Source organism: Oryctolagus cuniculus, chromosome 12, assembly GCF_051225735.1.
Source record: "Oryctolagus cuniculus isolate XC-2025 breed Fujian yellow rabbit chromosome 12, ASM5122573v1, whole genome shotgun sequence".
In the NCBI taxonomy this organism is placed as follows: Eukaryota; Metazoa; Chordata; class Mammalia; order Lagomorpha; family Leporidae; genus Oryctolagus; species Oryctolagus cuniculus.
The window spans coordinates 87,478,793-87,496,980 of NC_142878.1; the positions used below are offsets into that span (position 1 = coordinate 87,478,793).

The 18,188-nt window shown below is 40.6% G+C and overlaps 1 protein-coding gene across 19 annotated transcripts in view; it reads right to left on the bottom strand.

The window, feature by feature from the left end:
* The window catches only part of CSNK1G1 (casein kinase 1 gamma 1), a 211,151-nt gene that overhangs the window by 126,903 nt on the left and 66,060 nt on the right, over nucleotides 1-18,188 (bottom strand). For 15 of the 19 annotated variants that reach the window (XM_070054371.2, XM_051821876.3, XM_002718121.6 and 12 more), the window contains one exon: nucleotides 10,383-10,783. The exons of the other annotated variants lie outside the window; for them this stretch is intronic. In XM_070054371.2, coding sequence (XP_069910472.1) covers nucleotides 10,383-10,563 — 181 coding nt within the window. In that variant the 5' untranslated portion in view covers nucleotides 10,564-10,783. The remainder of the gene's footprint in view (nucleotides 1-10,382; nucleotides 10,784-18,188) is intronic. 19 annotated transcript variants of the gene reach the window in all.

Genomic DNA, 18,188 nt, shown 5'->3' on the forward strand with positions numbered 1-18,188 from the left:
TTATTTCTACATTTTTCTACAAAAAATTTTTCTACAAAAAATTTCTACAGCTGTGATTCCGGCAGGAATTATTCTGAATGCACATATCAATTTGATGAGTGCTTGTATCATAACAATATTCTCTTAAGATCCAAGAAAGTGGGATGTTTTGTCATGTATTTAGTTCTTAATTTCTTGCATAATGTTTTTGGTTCTTAGAGCATAAATTTTGTACTCATTTTGTCAAATTTACTCATGTTTCATTCTTTTTTATATTATTAAAAATGGAACGGTTTAAACTTTATTTTGGATTCAACATACGTATTTTTGTATTAATACTGACTCATTCACATTATACCTTTTAATTAAAATAGCATTAGTAGTTCTTAAACATGAACTAGGATGGGGCAGGCATTGTGGTATATATAGCAAATAAAGCTACCATGTACAACACCAGCATCCCATATGGAAACCAGTTTGTGTCCTGGCTGCTCCACTCCTGATCCAGTTCCCAGATAATGGCTGGGAAAAGCAGTAGTAGAGAGCCCAACTACTTAGGCCCCTGCCACCCACATGGGTGACCTGGCTTTAGCCAGTCTCAGTACTGGCCATCACAGCCTTCTGAGGAATGAACCAGCAAATGGAGTCCCTCTCTCCTTCCCTCCCTCCTGCCCTCCCTTTCTCTGTGTGTGTGTGTGTGTGTGTGTGAGTCTCCCTCTAATTCTGACTTCCAAATAAATAAATCTTAAAAAAAGAAACCACATGAACTAGGAAACTAATGTTAGCAAATTTTCCAGATATAATACACCTTAAATAAAGTTAATAAGTAAAATTTCTATGATGAAAATAAGTTACAGGGGCGGCACTGTGGCTTAGTGGGGAAAGCCACCACCTGCGGTGCCAGCGTCCCACATGGGCACCAGTTCGAGTCCCGGCTGTTCCACTTCCAATCCAGCTCTCTGTTATGGCCTGGGAAAGCATTACAAGATGGCCCAAGTCCTTGGGCCCTTGCACCCACATGGGAAGACCTAGAAGAAGCTCCTGGCTCCTGGCTTCGGATCAGCCCAGCTCCAGCTGTTGTAGCCAATTGGGGAATGAACCATCGGATGGAAGACCTCTCTCTCTCTGCCTCTCTCTCTCTCTCTCTGTGTAATTCTGACTTTCAAGTAAATAAATAAAATCTTTAAAAAAAAGAAAAGAAAAGAAGTTACAGGTCTCAGAAGAATGATAGGGATTGTAGTTTAGTGCAGCAGTTGGGACACTGCTTGGGATGCCCATATCCCATGTCTGAGTGCCTGGATTGAGTCCCTGATCCACTTCCTGCTGATGTAAACCTTGGTAAGCCACCGCTGATGACTCACATAGGAGACGTGGAGGGAGTTCCAGGCTCCTGGCTTCGGCCTGGCCCAGCCTCTACTGTTGTGGGTATTTGGAGATTAGGCCAGCAGATGAAAAATCTGTTATTCTGCCTTTCAAATAAACAAAAATACGTAAAACTTTATAAAAAGAGAGAACAATGATTCTGACTTGTTTCCTTGATGAATCTGGAATATGGTCAATATGAATAATAACTAAACTATTCACTTATGTGACACTCTTAAGGGCTAGTGAAGTAGAAATGGATAGTCTACATACAGGTTCTGTCCTGTGAAGTTTGTTCTCTCACTAATGATCATATATGGATGTGTATACAAACATATGCATACAAAAAGGCTTCAAAAATTCTTAAAAACATGCATCATGAAAAAACTATTCATGGATTTCAAAATTCTTTGCACCAAAACAAACTTATATTTTAATTCCGTTTTCTACAAAATTCCTGAAGCAATGTCATATATAAAATCAGAACACAGAAGCTTTAAGAAAAACAATGAAGGTCTAAAGTACAGAAAGTTTTTGGTACATAGATCCTAAGATATATGTTTTGGCTGCTAAGGGGTTTTTAGTTTTATTGTTCTGGTTTATTTCCTAGTCTTCAGGTTTGCTCCAGAGAGATGGAACTTATTAAGACAAATTATAGGGCTGGTGCCATGGCTCACTTGGCTAATCCTCCACTGGCGGCACCGGCACCCTGGGTTCTAGTCCCGGTCGGGGCACCGGATTCTGTCCCAGTTGCTCCTCTTCCAGTCCAGCTCTCTGCTGTGGTCTGAGAAGGCAGTGGAGGATGGCCCAAGTGCTTGGGCCCTGCACCCGCATAGGAGACCAGGAGGAAGCATCTGGCTCCTGGCTTTGGATCGGCGCAGCGCGCCAGCCATAGCAGCCATTTTGGGGCGTGAACCAACAGAAAAGGAAGACCTTTCTCTCTGTCTCTCTAACTCTGCCTGTCCAAAAAAAAAAAAAAAGAAAAAAAGAAAATGTCTGTCACTTTATTTATAATAAACACTAACTAGATGTAACTGAAAGCCCAACTGTACAGTTAACTAATCTACTTGAAGAAAAGAAATGAAATTATTAACATTAAAATCATGAAAATCACTTAGCAATTTAGTAAATAAAGAAGCAGAATTGCTGGAGTGTTTGGCCTAGTGGCTGAAATTCTAGTTAGGACACTCATACCCTACACAGGAGTGCCCAGGTTCAGTGCCTAGCTCCAGCTTTTGACATCAGTTTCCTGCTGGTGTGGATCCTGGGAGGCAGCAGTGATAGCTCAGGTAACATGGATCAAGTTTTCAGTTCTAGGCTTCAGCCTAGCCTACCTCCAACTGCTTTGGGCATTTGGGTATCTGTGGAGTGAACCAGCAGATGGTATCTCTCTCTGCCTTAAAAGGAAACAGGAAAGGAAAAGGGAAGGAAAAAGGAAGAAGAAAAAGCAAAAGCAGAATCCCAATTCTATTTAAAGAAAAGTACACACACAGAGACATTCATACAACTGAACAAAGACTTTGCTATAAATTTTTTGATGTTACAACAGTCTACCTAAATAATCCCCCAAACAAAACAAAATAAAAAAAGCTTCATGAATTGGAATTATCCTAAATTTCTTCATACTTTGGATGATGAAATACAAACTACCTAACTATCATTTGTTAAACAACTCCTAAAGTAGTTTATAAAATAGACTAACAAGGATAAAAAGTAGCACTGTAACCTCAAAAAGGCATTCTTACTTGTGTTATAGTGTGATTATGTTAACTTCTAGTTGCACAATACAACCATCTGCCCAAACTACTCTGAAGAGCCCTTTAATCAAAGAAAACACTTAAAATTACTTAAGGAGCTGGCACTATGGAGAAGCGGGTTAACACCCTGGCCTGAAGCGCCAGCATCCCATATGGGTGCCAGTTCAAGTCCTGGCTGCTCCATTTCCAATCCAGCTCTCTGCTATGGCCTGGGAAAGCAGCAGAGGATGGCCCAAGTTCTTGGGCCCCTGTACCCACGTTGGAGACCTGGAAGAAGCTCCTGGCTCCTGGCTTCCAATCGGCGCTGCTCTGGCTGTTGCAGCCAACTGGGGAGTGACCCAGCAAATCAAAGACCTCTCTCTCTGCCTCTCCTCTCTCTGTGTAACTCTTACTTTCAAGTAAATAAATAAATCTTAAAAAAAAATTATTGAAATTACAAGACATCTACTATTTCAGCTTTTTGCCAGTGAGACAAAATGGAGGCACTCTCACTATTATTTAGAGATGAGCACTGTTTGATAAAAGATTGCTGCATGTTTTCCAAAAGCACAGAGAAACTACCTTTTGTAGGGAGGGGAAATGAGATCAGACTGGTTAATTTATCTTCTCCAAGGTGAGGAGGTGGGGAGAAATCAAAAGGTGACATGCAACTCCTTTCAAGTTTTATCATGGTCTATGGAATAAAGTCCAAAATTTGTATCGTGGTCCACAGCCACTCAAAGACCAGGCTCTGCTTAGATGATCAGCCTCACTTTTTGATACTAGCTCTCCATGCGGAGCATCCTAGCCACATGCACTCCCAGTGGCACTGATAATGCTTCATGTTTTCTTGTAGCAATGTGTTTCATACCTTGATGCCTCTGTATGGTACTCATTCCTCTTAGCATGTTCTCTGCCCTCCATTCTCAGTCCCCCGTCCTTGCCCTGTGCTCCTTGCTGTCTGACTTAAATTAAGATTCTGAGTGTCGGGGCCAGCACTGTGGTGCAGCAGGTTAACACCCTGGCCTGAAGCACCAGCACCCGGTTCTAGTTCCAGCTGCTCCCTTCTGATCCAGCTCTCCGCTGCGGCCTGGAAAGATAGCAGAAGATGATCCAAGTCCTTGGGACCTTGCACCCATGTGCTCATGATCGGTGCTCCAGCCATTGTGGCCATCTGGGGAGTGAACCAGCGGATGGAAGACCTCTCTTTCTCTCTCTGTCTCTGCCTCTCTCTGTAACTCTGTCTTTCAGATAAATAAAAATAAATCTTAAAAAAATATTCCAAGTGTCTCCTTTGTGCTAGCTTTTGTCATCTGTAAATCCCAGCAGAGAGCACCCTCTCCTTCTAAGATACCACTATGTCTTCTACACACTTTCTGCTGTGGTACAGTTATAAATTTACAAAGTAATTTATCAAATACTGAACTCTGCACCAGTAGGGTCCTTGTCTCATTTATGATCTTTGTACTCCAAAAAAAACATGTACAATATAATTTGCTAAAATTAATGACTACATAATTATGAACATCTACTCTTAGCCTATTATTTGACTAAAGTACAGTGTTTATAATATCCTTCACTTTGCTTTTACTCTACATTTCAAAATAGATATCTTGCAATAATTAATTTACCAATGTTTTTCCACCTCCATCCTTATAATATTGCTGAAGATTAAAGTTGGGGATGGTCTACTATAGAAATTAGATACTGCTCCTTAAGGAAAAAATTATTAGCTATAATTTTATACTTTATTAATACTTTCTCCACTGGTAGGGAGTAATCCTATTAAATGCCACTGATTATTATCTTCTGAATCAGACATTTTTCCAATATTGTGTTCAGTCTTTTTTCCTGCATCATATAGTATTTCAGCTGTACACTTTTTGTACAGCGGAACTACTACATGGAATATAACAGAAACATGAGATGTTCCAGATCTGGACTCTAGTTCCAATACTGTGGCAAGCTAGCTGCGTTCTCTTGTCAGAGTCATTTATTTTCTAATTTCTCTCTCTCTCTCTCTCTCTTTTTTTTTTTAAACATTTATTTGAAAGATGGAATGACCTAGAGGGAGAGAGAGAGAGATCTGCTATTCTACAGTATACTCCCCCAACTGTCCTAACAGCTGGGGCTGGGACTCCACCAGGCTCTCCTTGGTGGGATTGGTGGAAGAGGACTATAAAGGAGGAGAGAGAGAACATGCACCAGGAACATCTAAGAGGAACATCTATCTGAAGGAACACCTGTGCAGCCCCCGAGAGAGCCGGCTGGCAGTGTGCCGCTCCCCCGCGGAAGTGGGGAATGTGGCAGGGGGAACCGCCCTTCCACGGAGGTGGAAGGGACGGTAGCCAACCCGGGAAGAACCAGCAGCAAACCCGGGGAGGGCCGAGCAGACGAAAGAACAGCGCAGGGTCCTGTGTCGTTCCTCCACGAAGAGGGGGAGCGACAGCAGCTCAATTCACAACAGCTAAGATATGGAGTCAACTGAAGACTATATAAAGAAATTATGGGATTTGTACACCACAGAATACTACACAGTGGTAAAAAGTAAAATAAAATCCTGTTCTTTGCAAAAAATGGAAGAAACTAGACAACATCATACTTAGTGAAATAAGCCAATCCCAAAAGGACAAATACCATATGTTTTCCCTCATCTGTGATAACTAATAGAACACTTAAAAGGTAATCTATAGGCCGGCGCGGCGGCTCACTAGGGCTAATCCTCCACCTGCAGCGCCCGCACACCAGATTCTAGTCCCGGTCAGGGCACCGGATTCTGTCCCGGTTGCCCCTCTTCCAGGCCAGCTCTCTGCTGTGGCCCAGGAAGGCAGTGGAGGATGGCCCAAGTGCTTGGGCCCTGCACCCCATGGGAGACCAGGAGAAGCACCTGGCTCCTGGCTTCAGATCAGGGCGGTGCGCCGGCTGCAGCACACCGGCCATAGCGGCCTTGGAGGGTGAACCAATAGCAAAAAAAGGAAGACCTTTCTCTCTGTCTCTCTCTGTCCACTCTGCCTGTCAAAACTTAAAAAATTTTTAAAAGGTAATCTATATGCCACACAATGCAAAAAAGATATTGATATAACACAAAGAAAGCAAAGTCAGCAGCCTCATTTCTACTGCACTTTGCTTGTTGATGCCATGCATAAAAAAAAGATTGATAAAAGTTAATCTATAGAGGTGAAATTAACACTTGACATACAATGATCTGAACAGCTCTTTGTCTCGACTGTTGAGGAACAGTTATTTTTTTTTTCCATACAATTGTTGAACACTTTACCTAGTACAGAGTTTACTGTATGTGTAAAAAGTTAATCGAAAATAGAGCTTAGTTAAAAAAAAAAAAAAAAAGAATGGGAATAGAAGAGAGAGGAGGGAGTGGGGTGAGAGGGTTGGTAAGAGGTCGGATATAGTGGGAAGAATCACTATATTCCTAAAATTGTATTTATAAAATGCATGAAGTTTGTATTCATTAAATAAAAGGTTTCTGGGGGAAAATAAAAGACTGCCTGTTTTGAAACTTCCCTGTAAATTTGCCCCTTCCTCTGTCTATCTTACTTCCTGTATTCATCTTGCTTTCCATTTTCAGAGCTAAGAACTAAGATTGTGCCATCTCTGACCTGGCCAAACATTACAAGTACTAGAGGATTATAACCCATACACAATGAAAGGACTTTAGAATATGAAGATGCACAAAGTACTATCTGTCATTCATATCTTGAGTTAGAGATGGGAAAAGAAAGTACAGTGTGGTTAAGTACCATAATTAGAGCAAAATCTGTTAAACATCAAGTTCTTTTCTATATAATCTAATCTTGCAACTACCTGAATCATCTTTCTAGAAGACCATGTCTCCTTTGTTATGAAATCCTTGATGATTCCACCCCATTGCCTATAAGAGCAAGTCCAAATGCTTTAATAACATGCAAACACTTTACAATCTGGTCTCAACTTTCCTAGCAGCTTCATCTATTACTCTTCTACTTCACATCCTGTGACTCAGCCATGAGTAACTAGCTGCTGCTCTAATAATATGCTGAGTACTTTCAAACACCTAGTGCCCATGCATCCTGCAACTGGAGATCCTGTCCTCCTTGAGCCCACCAGTGGAATTCCTGTCCAATTATCAAGTGATACTCCTCTCTAAAATGTTCATTAATCATCTCTGATAATACAGTTTTTATGCTATTATAATACTCATCACTTGGTATTGTAATTGTTCTTTTTCTCTCCACCATTAGACTGTGGTAGTATTGGGGACAGAAACTACATTTCACTCCCTCCCAAAGTTTACCAGACAGGAAGTACTCAACAAGTAGTTGTTCAATGGATAATGGAATTGCAGAGAATCAAAACACATTAATCAGGGCCGGAGCTGTGGCGCAAAGGGTTAACACCCTGGCCTGCAGTGCTGGCATCCCATATTGGCGCTGGTTCAACACCCGGCTGCTCCACTTCTGATCCAGCTCTCTGCTATGGCCTGGGAAAGCAGCAGAAGATGGCCTGAGTCCTTGGGCACCTGCACCTGTGTGTGGGACCCGGAGGAAGCTCCTGGCTCCTGGCTTCTGATTGGTGCAGCTCCGGCCATCACGGCCATCTGGGGAGTGAACCAGCGGATGGAAGACTTCTCTCTCTGTCTCTATCTCTCTGTAACTCTTTCAAATAAATAAAATACAATAAAGAAGCTGAATGGGATAGAATGCAATGAAGGAGGGATTCACTTTAAACAGAAGAGAAGGAAAAGTCACAGAAGGTTTCTCTGAGAAGGTAACATACAAGCTGGGGCCTGAAGGATGAGAACCAACTAATTATGCAAGATTTTAGTGAAAGAATTCTGTCAGCAGAAGGAACTGTAAGTGGAATGCATTTGCCCATTTGAGAGACAGTACAGACAGGCTAGAAAATGAAATCAGTTTGGAGAAGCAGGACCTTGTGGTAGAGGCCTACCTGCACCTGCCTTGAGTCTGGGATTTCCTACTTTACATCTGCTATTCTCTGCAAAATCTTCTACTTACTATTGCCAGAGCAAGACAGTAGGAAGATGTCAAATGATTCTGAAAGTGCCTCTGCTGGTAAAAAGTATTGCTAGATACAAGGCCATAATAATATGAAAATCTCGTAAGCACACAATAAAATTACTGAAAAGACAAGTTCTTTCTACTGATTATAACGCAAGTCAAAATGAGAAATATCAAAATGATTCTAGATTCATTAGAGGTAATAAAACAAAACTACTCTGAAAATACATGAGCTAAAAATCTAACTTTTTAACTGGATTTTTCTATTCCTATATAAAAAATTCTATTCCTATATAAAAAATTTAGATTCTAATGATTAAATATGTCTGGTTTTCATTGATCAAGGTTTTACTTCGCCTTCACAAAAATGAAAAATTTTCTGATATTGTGAGAATGCATAAATTTATAGGCATTAGAAATTTCCTCTCAGTAATAGTTTTGTGGTTGTTTATGTCATAATCTAATGCAAGTAGTACTGTAATTTTTAAAACAAAGTCAATCCATTACACAAATGAATATTCGTGAAACTAGTTGCTAAAGCAACTCAGTAGTTGCTAGGAAGTCAAGCCGTGTGAAATAACACACGTTACTCCTATTCTCAGTAGCATCTGCTGGCTTTGCTAACCTGAACATGAACAAATCTCTAAATATAAAGACCCTTTTATTATGCTAGTCAGGTCTTGAAATTCCAGGTTCCCAGACTTCTACTGGTAAAAATAAATTCATTCTCAGCATGTCTAAATTCAATTCTGTACATTGTGATCTCTGGCTGTTGTAGTGATGCCTTCAAGGCCCCCTGCAAAGGATCAGAGGTAAGACCTTTTCCATCTTCGTCTGTAGGGTCAACAGAAGTAGCAGAGGTAACAAACAACGATCATCTCATGCTCCCCTTCTCCTAAGGGTCAAAGTTTATGACAATGAATCTTCACAGTAATTCAGTTTCCAACAGCTATGAAGTAAAAGAAAGCACTTGAGATGAAAAAGGGGATTGTTTTACATTCTCTAAGCTGATCTCCAATTATCAGGTCTTTCATTTTCTCTTCCCTAATCAAATAGGGAGACCCATTCAAAATGATATAAGTACCCAATGTGCTGTCTTCCCAGTTTCATATCTTTAAACTGGTCTGGTAATGATAATAGAAGGAATTAAAAAGAAGAGAATGTTACAACGTGGGAAGCAGTCCACACAGCACTCATAGAATGACAATCGCTTTAAGTAACCCTAAGACCTCAGAATCAGCCCTTAAGGCTTCCTGATCTGGTTGAAAAGCCTGTGAGAGCACTTCAGACATGGAAAGCCAATACACTGTGGCAAAAATGTTCTACATGAAGGAACATGAGACCCCAGCAGAAAGAAATGTCTATCAAAGAAGGATGTACTTTTCTCTAAAGGGAGGAGAGAACTTCCACTTTGCTTATGGCCTTATGGTACTGACAGAGTTTGTAGATTCAAAAGGCTTCCATAGCCTAGGCAACTCATGCCAAGAGTCTCGGCTGGTCACTGACGTCATACATAATAGAGTTTGCCTTCTGTGTACAAAGTTAACTGAAAATGAATCTTAATGGAGAATGGGACTGGGAAGGGGAGAGTGGGAGTGTGGTTGGAGGGTGGGTATGGTGTCCCACCATAAAGTTGTACTTAATGAAATTTGTATTCCTTTAAAAAATTATTTAATTAATTAAAACATAAAAATAAAAATGATAAATACACAATGTACCATCTTCCCAGTTTCACATTTTTAAACTGGTTGATTTTGACAGTGTCATCTCACTCATAAATTCATACTTAAAATAGAAAATCCATTTCCTTGCCTGGAAAATAAAATTGCATAATTTCTCCTCAGAATTCTAATTCAATATTAAGGCTGGGAACCATAGGAAGTAATGCAAACAGTAACTGTTGGATAAACACTCTAAAAAGAATGCATATTTTTGCATTCTAAGTCAGGGGATTACTGAGTAAAAATTCACTCTTACCTTTTCAAAGGTAAGGTAGGTTGAAGGACCAATAGCATCTGCATCACCTGAAGTTTGCTAAAAATGCATAACTTAAGGTTCTACTTCAGACTTACTAAATAAAAATCTGGATTTTACTGATACCTGCATGCAGATCTACCTACATCTTCAAGTCTCAAAATCAGTTAAAACTTTAAAAATCTATTACACACAGGTCTTATAACAGGTCCTATGTAAAAAAAAATTTCTGCTTGTCTTAAAACATACCAAAGTTTATCATAGCTATTGTTATTATTGTAGTTAGTGGAAGACACTGACATAACAAAGTTCTTACCTAATCTGAGCTCTCCGAAGTTCCCACACCCTATCTTCTTGCCAACCCTGAAGTTGGGTCCCACCATAAGAACCCCAGAGGATGCGGAGGAGCCAGACGGTCGGGAGCAGTGTGCACTCCTTTGTGCCATGGGTTTGGCTGTCCGTTGTCTTTCATCCTTTTCCCTACTAGGATGGTCCATGATCCTACACGACAGTCTTTGTACAACAAGTATCCTTAGTGTGTATACCTCTCTTCAATACAAATGCATCTCCAAATAAATCGTAGTCAGGGAAAGATAAGGAGTTCTTTTGGCACCATATTTATGTTTCTAATATAAATCCAGTAGATGAAAAACCATTGGTTAGTTCTCGTAGGACATGTAGTCTGTAGATCTCAAGCATAGGAGGACATTTTGTAACCTAGGTAAAGATCAAGAAAATATGCAGTTAAAAATTAAATTTTAAAGCAAACTGAGAAAGTCACTACTAATTAGAATGGAACCCATCCAAAGATGAGCCAAGTGGATAGCTTCCTGAATTAGGTTTTGGTTTTATATCCTCTAACAGTGTAGCCATCTGGATTAGTTATTCATGTGTTAACATAAGCTCAGTAGGCTGCAGACCACAGAAGCTAAGGGAATACAAAACTCTTTAATATAAAATGCTTTCTTCTAGTAATGTAGTTATGACCAAAAAGAAAATCTTTGTTGATTTTCTCATCACTGGCTAACACAACAACCTGATGGAATTAAAGCCAACATAAACAAACTGAGGATAATATTAAATTAAAAGCTCTTCCTTGGGGCTGGCATTGTGGTATAGCGGGTAAGGCCACCACCTGCGATGCCAGCAGCCCATAATGGCACCAGTTTGAGTCCTGGCTGCTCCATTTCCAATCCAGCTCCCTCCTAATGGCCTGGGAAAGCAGAAGCAAACTGCCCAAGTGCTTCAGCCCCTGTACCCATGTGGGAAACCCAGAAGCAGCTCCTGGTCCCTGGCTTTGGCCTGGCTCAGCTATGGCTGTTGGGGCCATTTGGAAAGCGAACCAGCAGATGGAAGACCTTGCTCTCTCTCTCTCTCACTCTGCCTTTCAAATAAATAAAATAAATCTTAAAAAGAAAAAAAGCTCTTCATTTAAATTTGGTCAAAATTTACAAGAAATGAGGCTGCTCACTCTCCCTCTTACCTGTTCTCAACATTTAGCAAGCACAAGCAGCAATCATACAATTTAAAATGTTACCGATTAGCACAGACTACTGTGTGTTCTATTCATTTGAAAGGCAGAGTGACGGAGAGAGAAACAGAGCTCCTCCTCTGCTGTTTTAGTCCCCAAATGGCAGCAACAGCCGGGGCTGGGCCAGACCAAAGCCAGGAGCATGGAATTTCATCAGGGTCTCCCATATGGGTGGCAGATTCTTGTGCTACTTTCTCAGGAGCATTAGCAAGGAGCTGGATTGGAAGTGGAGCAAGCTGGGACTGGAACCAACACTCAGATATAGGATGCTGGTATTGCAAACCGTGGCTTCCTCCACTGTGCCACAATGCCAGCCCTGAGACAGACTACTTCTATGAGACAATCTCTAAAATAATATTGGTATTCAGTAATTCTTGACTAAAATTTTGCTCTAGTATCTTCTGTAGAATGAGTATGTCATGACAGATACCTGAGAGATCCTTTGCAGAATCCCATGGTGAAACTAAATCCAAGAAACACAGTATTTTAAAGATAACTCACCCCTAACAGAATTCTCTGGAGTCTCAATTCAGGACTGAGTCCAACATAAAAGTTTACAATTAGATCATTTAGATGCTAAATTTGACTATCTGTATGAGTATCCTTAAGAAAAAAATAGTTACCACCATTAATGTATTGAAAACCTACTTATATTTTCCTAAGTATTTTCCTTAAAACTTTAAAGAACTGAATTAGAACAACGACTTGGTTATTATCACTGGTATATAACAGGCAATATGTCTAGGATGTAAACTTCCCAAAGACACCTTTAATTATGCAATAGTTCAAAAACAGGTATAAAACTGTGAGATGACTGTATAAGTGAGCCCATAATCCTAGAATAAAATCTGTTCACTCGATTAGAGTAAACTGCTTATTTTCATCATTTCTTTCTTCTATGCATTATCAAAACTGTGTAATGACATCAGGCTTCCACAATGCTAATCACCAATAAAATATATTTCTCTGAATTCAGGAAACCATAGATTTACATTTATAAGTATGTTCGTAAAGGTAGAAAAATCAAGAGTGATGACATGAGGTCAGCAATTATTAGATCTCTCACAGAAAGAGCATCACAAATTCCCATTTTTCCTCATTCATTCTTTCTCTTATTTCCAACTGTATGCCACATCCTCAGATTATCCCTGCGTTTTACCCAAATCTCTCAAACAATATCGGAAAGAGAAAATAAAATTCAAGATGTTGTAATCAGATAGGCCCATCTTTATTGTGTGTGTCTACATACATAAAAGACTGGCAGCTATACTCTCTTCCACTACATCATAAACTGATTTGAGAATGGAAATAATACATACGTTAGCCTATGCAATTTATGATCATTCAAGTAACTCCTAAATATTCATGAAAACAGTCTCATTTGTAAGATTTGGAAGCCTCACTCTACTACTTTGTGTAATTTTCTTTATAATATGTATTTATTCTGTTTTTCTAACAGATGGAAGTTATTTTTATGTTTTCATTACTTTTTTGACAGGCAGAGTGGACAGTGAGAGAGAGAGACAGAGAGAGAGGTCTTCCTTTGCTGTTGGTTCACCCTCCAATGGCCACCGCGCTGCAGCCGGCGCTCTGGGCTGATCTGAAGCCAGGAGCCAGATGCTTCTCCTGGTCTACCATGCGGGTACAGGGCCCAAGCACTTGGGCCATCCTCCACTGCACTCACGGGCCACAGCAGAGAGCTGGCCTGGAAGAGGGGCAACCGGGACAGATTTCGGCGCCCCGAACGGGACTAGAACCCAGGGTGCCGGCGCTGCAGGCGGAGGATTAGCCTATTGAGCCACGCCCCGGCCTGTTTTCATTAACTTTTTCCATTGCACATAGCCTGGTGTAACATTAGGTGAAATAATCACACACAGCCTTTATTATCCATGTACAAAGGTACTTCAAAAAGTTTGTAGAAAATGAACTCATAATTTTTGGTACAAGGGGTCAGCATTGTACCTGGTACACTGGTATCCCAAATGAACACCCATTCCAGCCCTAGCTGTTCCACTTCGATCCAGCTCCCTGCTAATGAGCCTGGGAAAGCAGCAGAAAGTGCCCATGTGCTTACCCAGCCATACGGCCATTTTGGAGAGTGATCCAGCAGATGTTGATCTCTCTCTCTCTCTCTCTCTCTCTCTCTGTAACTCTACCTTTTGATTTTTGGTACAATTTTTTTTTTAATTCATACACTGCTTTTTCATAATACTTTTTTTTTATGAACTCTTTGAAGACTCCTTGTGTACATGAATTTCAACACTCTTTTTTGTGCCAAAATAAACTTTTAATTCTATTTTCCATGAACCTTTTGAAACCCTTTTGAATACCTGCATATGCCTAGAAAAATATACAGTACTTGCCAGGGTAGAGACCTACAGAAAACTTAAAGTCTTATTCAACTGGGAGAGATGTTTGTTAACAGAACAATCACCTCACCTCCCATAACCATGGCAAAAACTGACAGTAAAGGGTCAATTTCCTAATCTATACACAGAACATTAGCACTATCTAATCTGTAATTATGAAAAAAGTACTTCATACCTCTCATTTAAGAAAGCAATTTAACTGGGCCGGCGCCGTGGCTCAATAGGCTAATCCTCCACCTTGCGGCGCCGGCACACCGGGTTCTAGTCCCGGTCAGGGCGCCGGATTCTGTCCCGGTTGCCCCTCTTCCAGGCCAGCTCTCTGCTATGGCCAGGGAGTGCAGTGGAGGATGGCCCAGGTGCTTGGGCCCTGCACCCCATGGGAGACCAGGAAAAGCACCTGGCTCCTGGCTCCTGCCATCGGATCAGCGCGGTGCGCCAGCTGCAGCGGCAGCCATTGGAGGGTGAACCAATGGCAAAGGAAGACCTTTCTCTCTGTCTCTCTCTCTCACTGTCCACTCTGCCTGTCAAAAATAAAAAAAAAAAAAAATTAAAAAAAAATAAATAAAAAAAAAAAAAAAAGAAAGAAAGCAATTTAACTGAATTATCAAGTTTCTAAAAGCCCTATTTCTAGGCCGGCGCTGCAGCTCACTAGGCTAATCCTCTGCCTTGCGGCGCCGGCACACCGGGTTCTAGTCCCAGGCGGGGCGCCAGATTCTGTCCCGGCTGCCCCTCTTCCAGGCCAGCTCTCTGCTGTGGCCCGGGAGTGCAGTGGAGGATGGCCCAACTTGGGCCCTGCACCCCATGGGAGACCAGGAGAAGCACCTGGCTCCTGGCTTCGGATCAGCGTGGTGCGCAGGCCGCAGTGGCCATTGGAGGGTGAACCAACGGTAAAGGAAGACCTTTCTCTCTCTCTCTTACTGTCCACTCTGCCTGTCAAAAAATAAAAATAAATAAATAAAATAAATAAAAAACCTATTTCTTTAATGCATCCATTACTCAAAAGCATTTTTCTGGCTTCCAACTATAAACTCTTTAGTCATAAGACCCTTTAATATCAACTCTATTTAAACCCATGTATTAAAGAGGAACTACGTAAACACAAGGAGCACTCATGTCTTAGCCTTTTACCTTGACCTTTCTGTATGTACTCAAGGCCTGACTCAGAATGCCTTGTGAAATCTGTTAGAACCATCCCAACATTAACACTTGAAACATCACTCATTTGCTATCTGCTTTGTACCAGATTATAATTGTACACTCTAATAACCAATTTGATTACAAACCTCTAAGTTTAGGGGTCCCGTCATATTTCCTTTAGTTTCTAACACGATACTTAAAAATCATAAAAATAATTATGGTGGTCTTGTCAACTGACAGAAAACAAACTTGTAATGACATACTCAAACACACAAAGTAATAAGGTAATACCTATAGTTTATCAAAAAGCTATTATAATTCATTTAAATTAGCTAGGATTTCCATTTCACAAAGTTACTAAATGGTTTAGTCACAGGCAATAATAGATAACATGTGAAAATGTTAGCTCAAAAATCAGGTCAAGGCCAGCGCCGCAGCTCAATAGGCTAATCCTCCGCCTGCGGCACCGGCACCTCAGGTTCTAGTCCCGTTCGGGGCGCCGGATTCTGTCCTGGTTGCCCCTCTTCCAGTCCAGCTCTCTGCTGTGGCCTGGGAGTGCAGTGGAGGATGGCCCAAGTCCTTGGGCCCTGCACCCACATGGGAGACCAGGAGAGGCACCTGGCTCCCAGTTTCGGATCAGCGCGGTGCGCTGGCCGCAGCGGCCATTGGAGGGTGAACCAACAGTAAAGGAAGACCTTTCTCTCTGTCTCTCTCTCTCTCTCTCACTGTCCACTCTGCCTGTCAAAAATAAAAAAATAAAAAATAAATAAATAAAAAAAAAGAATCAGGTCAAAGAGAATACCCAAAGTAAACATTAAGTTATACATTAACTTAAAGGACTGCCTTCCAAAGAAAACAACAAAAGACAAACCATATGTTTACATTACTGATTTTATTATCCATCTTAGATTATTTTAACTCTTTTTCCCTACTAAAAAAGATAAATCATATAAGTTATATAAATGGAAACAGCAGGTATTTATTTTCCTGGAAAATACACAATTGGGCAATCACTTGCAACTTATTTATTAACCACATTTTTTTTCTATTAGATTTTTAAAAATTATACAATTTCATGTATTTCCTATATATAGATTCAGGTACATAATGATACATCCCACGCTACCCTCCCTCCCACCCATGCTCCCATCTTTCTTGCTCCTCTCTCTCCTAGTTCCATTATTAAACAAGTTACACATAATGAACGCAAGTTCATTTGAGTATTAGTGAAACCAGCAAGTTCTTTAAGAAATGTCTAATCTAATAGTATTTATTAACTTATACAAGACTGAATTCAAAGAAAATATTTTTAAAGTATAAGATACCACATACTCTTTGAAATCAAGTTATGATCCATTTCTGGAACTGGTTTTCTCATTTCCAAAATGCATCACTCTTATCAATAAAGTCCCATTCCATTACTGAATAAAAATGAATTTCTATTACAGACATGCATTAATATTATCCTTTGAAGGTTATAAATACTATGTGGAAGGGCCAGCGCTGTGGCATAGGTTAAGCCTCCACATGAAGTGCCAGCATCCCATTTGGGCACCAGTTCAAGTCCCAGCTCTTCCATTTCTGATCCAGCTCCCTGCTACTGCATATGGGAAAGCAGTGGAAGATGGCCCAAATACTCAGGCCTCTGTACCCATGTGGGAGATTCAGAGGAAGCTCCTGGCTCCTGGGTTCAGATCCGCCATTGCAGCCATTTGGGGAGTGAACCAGAAGATAGATCAATCTCTCTCTCTCTCTCTTTCTGCTCTCTCTGTATCTCTCCCTTTCAAATAAATAAATCTTAAAAAAAAAAAAAGTATTATGTGGGAATCCCTCTATTTTGTTTTGAAACTTTTAACAACAAATCTCTAAGTTGTTAAAAAAAAAAATAGATTCTGGCTGGCGCCACGGCTCACTTGGCTAATCCTCCACCTGCGGCGCCAGTACCTGGAGTTCTAGTCCCGGTTGGGGCGCCGGAGTCTGTCCCGGTTGCTCCTCTTCCAGTCCAGCTCTCTGCTGTGACCCAGGAAGGCAGTGGAGGATGGCCCAAGTGCTTGGGCTCTGCACCCACATGGGAGACCAAGAGGAAGCACCTGGCTCCTGGCTTCGGATCGGTGCAGCGCGCCGGCTGTAGCAGCCATTTCGGGGATGAACCAATAGAAGGAAGACCTTTCTCTCTCTCTCTCTCTCACTGTCTAACTCTGCCTTTCAAAAAATAAATAAATAAATAAATTCCTACAAATGGCTTTCTTGACTGAGAAGTTATAAGGGTTCTCTAGCAGATTAAAGAATCACTGCTAATAGCAAAATCAATTAACCTAATTTGCCAAACTCTGGTAGGTGAACTGATGCCAAATCTGTCTGTTTTATGTCAGACTTGAAGACAATGTCTATCTTCCACAGTGGTTAGTGAAAAGATTTTCTTCACAGACAGCTCCAGGCAGTATCTATCACAAAAAGCCATGAAACTGAAATACGAGAAATTTATGCTTCTGGTAATTACTGCTCTGACCTAGCATATAAAAGAGTTAGTATGCTGGGTCAAAATAAAGAGTTCAATTGGCCCAAAGTCATTCTCTGTACACTTGAGCAATGAGTATTTTGTGGGAGAGACAGGAGTAGTCATCTATCATGAAAGAAATAAATGAAATCAATTTATAGTCTTACATAAATCTAAAAATTTCAGCTGTTACTATAAAAGTAAAAAGAAAATATCTAAATAATTATAGCTGTGAATTGATCTATAAAATGGAAATAACCACTGGTTTACTTTTATGTATTTTAAATTCTCATACTTTGATTTTGTCAAAAATGGAGCACAAAAGTATTTAAATTTTAAAGTCAAAACACACCGAGCCTTTATTGATGACAGTCAAGATAAAGGTTATCAGGCTCTGATATAACTTGTAATAAAACTGTTTAAAGGCATGGAGAAGTGGACCATAAGGTAAATGAATGGGATACTCAAAAGGCACCCATCTTCTTTCTCTGCTATTATTGCTTCATCCACTATATGTTAGCTTTCCAAACTGTAAGCTCTTCAAAGAATGAGATCACAGCCAAAATGATGTTTTAATACAGGATAAGG